Source organism: Branchiostoma belcheri, unplaced genomic scaffold, assembly GCF_001625305.1.
Source record: "Branchiostoma belcheri isolate BF01 breed outbred unplaced genomic scaffold, Haploidv18h27 scaffold71, whole genome shotgun sequence".
Lineage (NCBI taxonomy): Eukaryota > Metazoa > Chordata > Leptocardii > Amphioxiformes > Branchiostomatidae > Branchiostoma > Branchiostoma belcheri.
The window spans coordinates 20,625-28,826 of record NW_017804365.1 but is presented as its reverse complement, the minus strand read 5'-3'; the positions used below and the strand labels follow the sequence as shown (position 1 = coordinate 28,826).

The following is an 8,202-nucleotide window of genomic DNA, read 5'->3' as shown; positions in this document are numbered from 1 at the left end:
AGTTACCACATTTGTATAAGGATTGATATAACTGGTGACTATCACATTTTCAAGATGTCAAACCTGAGATCAGAACTGCCTCTCAGTAGTGGGGAAGGGACGAATATTTCAGCTGATTTACTCAATAAAAATTTGCTTCCGAATGTGTGAAAATAACGTTTCAGAGGGTTTGAAACTCTTGTGTCACGATGAGATCTGAAATTTTATGACCTTGCCAGCAAACAAAGCCGGAGTCGGTTGATTTTTCTTAGGGTCAGTTGGGAAACTGCAAAAGTTTTTTCCTAGGCCTTATACAATCATGTACATCGTACATTTTTGGTGCATGATATGGAAAATCCCTTCACTGTGATTGTATCCAAGTACGGAATGATTTAGTTCAATGTTTGCCCTTGCAGTATGATAACATCCTGATGGAGGAAGCTGCACAGATCCTGGAGATTGAGACATTCATCCCTCTACTGCTGCAGGTAGGTCTACTACACTATGCTTGATACTTCTATAGGAGAGATCACGTAAAAACATGGAGTATGCCCCAACAGTATGGATGTCATACATGTACAAAATGTATGTACAGTGTATGTGTGGGGTCGTGTGGCGTAGCGGTAGCATTTTTGGCCCGGAACCAAGAGGTCCTGGGTTTGAACCCCACCTAGTCATCGATGTTGTGCCTTTGGGAAAGGCACATTACACGCCTTTTTTCACGTCACTCAAGTGCAAATGAGTACCTAGCCTCAGTTAGGGACGTCCCTCGGATAGGACGTTAAATGGAGGTCCTGTGTTTGGGGAGAGCCACACCCCACGCACGTTAAAGAACCCACCGCACCTTTCAAAAAAGAGTATGGGTGTGCCCTGGTGTGCGATGGTCCAAATACTTGTCTGATTATTCACTACGGACTCCAGGAAGAGTAGTGTAAAATTCACACTAATGGAGATCCTATACAAACAAACAAGCAAACAGACAAACAAACGTGTACATGAACATCCCCTACTGTTGGCTTGTTCCGCAGAACCCAGAAGATGGCTTCAGCAGGTTGAAGAGGTGGATCATGATCGGAGACCACCACCAGCTGCCTCCAGTCATCAAGAACATGGCCTTCCAGAAGTTCTCCAACATGGAACAGTCTCTCTTCACAAGGTACCTGAACCGTTCATGCATGCCCGTAGCCTGAGGATTTTGAAGGGGGGGGGGTCTTCCACTGTCTGATGGACCAGCGAAGGCATGAGTTCCTTGGGGAGGGGGGGGGGGTTCTGGTTTCATGCTCCCCGGAAAATTTTGAAACTCGAATCTTCTGAAATGGCATTTCCTGTGTTTTATAGAGGATAATTTCAAAGGAAAAAATTAAACATAACTTTTTATTCAATGACAAAGTGAGCAGTTTTCCTACAATTACCTGACGGTGATACGAATCAGAAAAATCTTGGATAAAAATGGAAAACACAATGTGCCTACCGTTGAGAAAATTTGGTGTCCTTAAACAAAAATTGCAACAGCATCAAATCCGAAGCTAGTCTGAAGCTGGTGATTGAATTTCGAAAGTGGTAAACTTGGGCGTTTGAATTATTAAATGGAACTTTTGGAAGCCTCTAGAACATTGTGTGATAACCAAGTTATCACACTGACCGGAACACGTGTATGGAATGTTACATGTACCATGGCCTAGGTACATGTAATACATTGTACAATGTATACATGTACAGTACATGTACCTTGCCAGTACATGCATATAAAAGACTACAATGCAGTGTACAAAATACTTTTTTGAACCAGGTTGCCCAGTGGGCAACATATGGCAAGAATTAGGTTGCCCATCAGAATTTTAGGTTGCCCCACCTATAAGTTTAACTTACTACTTTCCTCAAATTCAGTAATGTTACATACATAAGCGTTTGACAATATTTCTAACAGCCTTTAGTTAACTGATACTAGTAATGGCCATTGATACCTAAAATTAAAAAAGCATCTGCCGGCTACAGTGGTGCAAGCCAAGTGGCCATGATTTCTTGGGGGGGTGGAGCATTCTTAAAATTCAGGTAGCACACTGGGCTACCTAGGTTCAAAAATAGGTTGTCCCAAGTAAAATTTGGTTGCCCGGGGCAACTGGGCAACCAGGTATTTTGCACGCTGACATGTAAATCGCTTTTTATTTCCCCTGTACAGGTTTATCAGACTTGGTGTACCTCCTGTTGATCTGGATGCACAGGGCAGAGCAAGACCAAGGTAGAAATGTCCTCCTGTCTCATCTGTAGTAAATATATGTGGCAAACATAAAAACATGCAAAAATTATCGGTCACAACAGCGACAACAGCATCTAATTTTTTGCTGGAAGCGGGATATTTTTGCATTTTGAAAATGACAAGAAAGTGGACTGTAATTTTTGCACATTGTAAGGATACATAACCTGTGCAAAACTTTGGCAATAGGACAGTCTGATAAGAAATCATATGCAATGGAAGTGCAACATTGCGCAACAATCTACATGTGTTTGTACATGACTTGTAACATGTACAACTGCCTCAAGAAGCGAGAAGAAGTTTAACGTGTAAATAGTGGATCACGTTTAGCTTTAGTAAGGTATGTAATTTTTTCCTGTTTATTGATTACCAGTTCCTGTACTTGTAAAACCACAAATGTACAATTAACGTCTTTCATTCATTTATTGAAATCTGCATCTGTATCGGAATAGCCGGTAAAACTGCCCTTAAGCATAACACTCCAGCTTCGCAGGCACGCGGCACGGCTGCAGCTGGCTATATCACACCGAATGACTGTCTTGTTACACACAATCTTTGTACATTTAATTGTAGGAGTATGTTGTTTAAACTTTCTAGTGATGATGCCCCTACCGTGCTTGGTGGCAACAAGTTCCACTCTACGATAGTTCTTGGGAAATACAAGTTTTGAACCCCTCAATTCTTGGTTGAGAACTCTGATATTTGAAGCAATGACCGTTTCTTCTTCCTTTCAGGGCTGGTATCAGATATTTAGTGGTTGTTACATCCACCAGTTTGGATGTTGTGAATGTAATGTTTGTCTGTACTGATGTGCTCTTTTCCTTGTTAGCATCTGTAACCTGTACAACTGGCGGTACAAGAAGCTGGGGAACCTGCCCCATGTACAACACTGGGAGGAGTACAGGCTAGCCAACCCCGGCTTCTGCTTCGACTACCAACTCATCAATGTGGAGGACTTCAACGGAGTTGGAGAGTCTGAACCTAACCCTTACTTCTATCAGGTAAGGCCACACTGACTTAGTTTTATGGATGACATCCTCAGAAGACCCACAAAACTAGTGCGAATGGGCGAATGAAGAAAATTCCAGCCCCCCAAAAAATGCTGCTAAACCACAGGAATATAAAGCTGGTATTGTGAATTTGTGGTAGTACAAAATGACTTGTACGACAACCTGGTACATGCCGGCCTTTTGCGACATTCATGAGTCGACACTGTACTGAATTTTGGAGTTCCATGGAGCTTCGGCAGCCTGGGTGCCATCCTCCGTAGTTATCACCGGCTCCCTACTGTCGCTACCTACATTTGTACCATGGACTACGGAGGATAGCTTCCAGGCCAGAGCCTAAGAGGAGATGATTCTTTTTTTTTTTTGAGACCAGACAAAAATTAATGCGTGCCTAGATATCATCTATAAAATTAAATAAGTCTTTCCACTCTCTTCTGTCCAGCGCTTCCCTTCTTGATCCCCCCTTCAAATTTCACACTTATATTTAAGTTGCCTGTCAACTACAATGTTCAAAGTTAGATTTGTCATTGTTAGTGAGTAAGATATGAAACAGTAGTATCACCTTAAGAGTGTCCGTTGACCCTGTTCCGTAAAAAAAAAGACCTGAACAGTAATTCTGAAATCCGTGCCACAGAATCTGGCGGAAGCGGAGTACGTTGTGGGCATCTTCATGTACATGAGGCTGCTGGGATACCCTGCCGAGAAGATCAGCATCCTGACCACCTACAACGGCCAGAAACACCTCATCCGTGATGTCATCAACCAGAGGTGTGGAGACAACGCTCTCATTGGCCGGCCCAGCAAGGTCAGCAGCAGGGGTCTTTTGTACAAAGATGTACTTCGGTTACAGTAGGTTTTATCATAAAACTGAGAAAAGTGTTGCACATTTACATGTATGTTAACCTTTCATGAAGAAACTTCAGTATGTTCTTTGCACCATTTGTTGTTGTTCAAATAAGATCAGTGACCTGGACCAGAGGTCTGTCACCATGGTAACTGGTGACATAGTAGACACTTTATAATGCATGTTGTAACAGTTGGATTTTACATTACTTAGCAGGTGCCAGGACAGGGACTGGTCACCATTCGTCATACTTGTATGAATGGGTTTTGACTAAGACTAAACAAAGCAGTATACTTTTTTTAGGCTAGATCATATATATGATGGAAAACATGATGTACTTTCTATTTGCTTTGCAAATGTTACTATTCTAGTGAGCTATATATACATGTACATGTACATGTAGTGTGTTGTTATAACAGCTACTGACAGTAACTGTAAACTTACCCTGCAGGTCACAACAGTAGATCGGTTCCAGGGTCAGCAGAATGACTACATCCTCCTGTCTCTGGTGCGCACCAAGGCTGTGGGACATCTCAGGTAGCCTCTTTAGCATCCTACCTCTTAGGCCACAGCAAGTAAATTTTATGGATGACATCCTCCGAAGACTCCAAATCTAATGCGAGCGGGCGGAAAAAAAAACAAGACGGGCCGAAAAAACTCAATCATTGTACAAATGGTTTTGATTCAGTGGGAACATCACATGTACACAGCCAGCATCACATATCGCTGCATCAAAGTTAGAAACAAAACATTAAATCAGAGCCTTGTCTTGTCTCCTCTCTTCATAGTTATCTGCCATGCACCTTCTGGCATGGCAAACTTACAGACATCTTTAACCATTTTCGGCATGTTGACCACTGTCGGAAGGCAACAAAATTTCTTTTTCTTTTTTCCCAAAATCAGGCAAAAATTAATGCGCGCGCTGATGTCATCCATAAAATTTACTCGCTTTGGCCTACGGAAAAAGTAAACTTAAGTAGTCTCATAGCTTTTTTTCAGGCATTGGGTTCAACTTGTTAGTCCACTGTGTCAACGGTAGGTATTGTAATGTGGAGACCATCCCTATCCTTCCACCGATTTTTACCTCCCCAAATTAGTGCTGTGTACTGGTATGCTGGAACTAGTCCCGGACTTGGAAAAATGTTTAGGTTCAAGTCTAAAAAACCTGAACGTCTGGACTTTAAAAAAAATCATGTCACATTCTTGTCACATTTTTGTTCTAAACCACCAGTGAAATCTTCAATTGTAGTAAAGAATTTGTGCTGCAAAATGAAGAAACTTTGCCATTGGGTATCGTCAAGTGTCAGCCTCTGTGAATTATTTGGCCACAGTTTTGCCCAGATGTGCCCCACAAACAACATTTCTTGCTTCTAAACCCTGGTAGTGTAGTGCTCACTACAAAATGTTGCCCTACTTTCTATTGGAAAATGTTAACTGAGATGGCCAATTCGTACATGTATTTTGTACATTGTGTTTGCCCTGGGTGTCCTGAACCTAAACCTCTGGACTTGAATCCGGACCTGAACCTGAACGTGGGTTTAGGTACACAGCACTACCCAAAGTCAGGTACCCATTTTACACCTGGGTGGAGTGAAGAACGTCATGTTAAGTGCCTTTCCCAAGAACAAAATGTGTTGCCAGGAATACCAGGAATCAAACCTGTGATCCTTGATCTTGAGAGTTGAGAACACAAGCTTAACAACTTGGTCATTCATCAAAACAATTTTACTACTAAAATCAAAGAACCCACATATCATAGAAGAAGTGGGTAAATTCGTCTTCCATTGCGTAAAAAAAGAAGTCAAACCCAGTAAAACTAGTGTCATGTCATGTTGTAGAATATAGTATAATGTTAGAAGTAGATATAGTCTCACATACCACTGTATTTTCCTTCTATGTTGTTTGTAACTGCAATTAGCCCTCGGGCAAGTATTTGCAATAAACTTTCAATTAATTCATCACCACTGCAAGTACAAATGTACCTGTATCAACAACATGGTCACATAAATTTTGCTCTACAACATGTACATGTATTGAATGATAATGGATAAACACATGATCATTAATTTTAATGTTTTATATTGATCTCTTGACTACCAGACCTTGCAATTGATTCTTACGACTTGGCCATCCAAAACTTTTTGCCAACAATTGAGCCTGTAACGTCTAGGTCTTGTGGTCGCTAGTCTAATTTGTGTAGTGCATGTGTATGGTGTGTGGAACAATGATGAACACTAACCATGTCTTGTTGTCACCCCAGGGATGTCCGTCGTCTGGTAGTGGCCATGTCTCGTGCCAGACTGGGCCTGTACGTCGTGGCCAGGGTCTCCCTGTTCCAGAACTGCTACGAGCTCACACCTGCCTTCAACCTGGTATGCACTCATCTGTAGTAATTTTTTTTTACCTCCATGAAGAATGTAGGTATTGTTTTTATAGTATGTCTGCTTTTGTGTGTGTCTCAGGGCTCGAAACTAAAGGTGGTCCAATGGCCACTGACCACTGAAATTTAGGCTGGGACAACTAAAATATTAGACACTTTGGGACATTTTTGAGACAAAAGAAAAATTATTGAATCAGAATGTCAGCCCTAGTTTTGTTTATCAGGCACATGTCCTGGCTTTTGGATCCGGAAAGTCCCCCCAAATTTTCTGTCTACACTGCAGTTATAGTGCACCTGGAAGTGAACATAAGCAAAATAAAGTTGACTTCAAGTTGAAGTCATACAATACTTTCAGTTCATCTTCAGTTCAGGACAATTGAAATTTATTTTTGGGACAGTGCTGGGACAATTGGAAGAAAAGTTAATTTCGAGGCCTGGAGTCTGTGTATACATATTATTTGGCTGTGTTTCCACAGCTGACAGCCAACAGTAGTACTGATATTTGACTGTCAGTAACTGTTCAGCAACAATTCAGTAAAGCAGCTAAGCTGTCATAACTGTTAATAATATGTAATCTCGTATGTTGTTTCCCTTGCAAAATAAAGAAAGACTTGTAGACACAATGGTGACACACTACAAATGTAGTCACCAACATGTCATGGAGGTCTCAGAATTCTTGTTTAAAAGGCTTTTATCTTTTTTTTAAGTAACATTATCACTATTGTCGTACAGCTAAATGGTTATGATACAAATGCATGTCTTTCAAGTTTAAATTTGGTTGCATAATGCTGTTCACATTGAAGTCCTACACTATTGTTGATAAACACAAAGGGAACTAAATTGATATGCCATGTGAGAAATTGTACCACTCAGCGAAATAACAAACTGTAAGGCTTTCCTGCAGAGATTTTTCAAAGGCATTTGAAGAAGTTAAATGATTTCTCTCTGTGTCACAGTTGATGGAAAGGCCACTGAAGCTGCATTTGACCCCACATGAAACATACCCTACCTTGCGCAAGGTGAGTACACTGGTCTGTTGTGTATTATTTGCTTTTTTTAGATGAGTCTTGTTGAGAATGAGTTGATGTTGCACTCTTGTATAACTTGATTATGGGTACTTAGTATTTCAACTTGAATGTTATATCGGAAGTATTGTTTTCACCAGTGATGGTTTCATGTTTGTGTGTTTGGCGGGATGGACAGATGAGTTGAAAGGAATAATATTAAACAAAATTTTACAACGGGTAGGGCTGTTTGTCAGAAACGTTAATGTATTTTGATAGCCAGATCACAAACCGTACCTACAATGTACATACCGGAAGTTACGTTGTATACGACTTCTATAAGTTTACCTTCGTAGAAGGAATACTGTACATATTGTTTTTGCTCTGTCTCCTTTTCCATTCCAAATACACAAGGTCAATGACCTGGACCAGATGGCTGTCACCATGGTAACCGGGTGCTGAAGCAAACACCCTGTGGTGTTGGGTTACATTGCAAGGATTAGTGTCACCTTATAGTAGTTTGCTAGGCTACACCATGTGAAGGTACATTGTACTCATTATGCATTTTGCTTTGAAAATGTTATCTTTCTTAAAAACTATTTTTCAGAATGGAGATCCGCCCTATGGTGCCCCAGTTGTAATCCAGGACATGCCCCACATGGCACAGTTTGTGTACGACATGTACAACAGGCAGGTGCACCACATGCAGGAGGCCATGAGGGTTTGTTTGTTTT

The 8,202-nt window shown here is 41.1% G+C and overlaps 1 protein-coding gene across 1 annotated transcript in view; it reads left to right on the top strand.

The window, feature by feature from the left end:
• LOC109484881 (intron-binding protein aquarius-like) overlaps positions 1 to 8,202 on the top strand; it is a 48,170-nt gene that overhangs the window by 36,811 nt on the left and 3,157 nt on the right. The window contains 9 exon segments of the mRNA XM_019788238.1: positions 396 to 467; positions 1,008 to 1,135; positions 2,159 to 2,218; positions 3,063 to 3,234; positions 3,875 to 4,045; positions 4,536 to 4,621; positions 6,345 to 6,456; positions 7,421 to 7,483; positions 8,076 to 8,189. Coding sequence (XP_019643797.1) covers positions 396 to 467; positions 1,008 to 1,135; positions 2,159 to 2,218; positions 3,063 to 3,234; positions 3,875 to 4,045; positions 4,536 to 4,621; positions 6,345 to 6,456; positions 7,421 to 7,483; positions 8,076 to 8,189 — 978 coding nt within the window.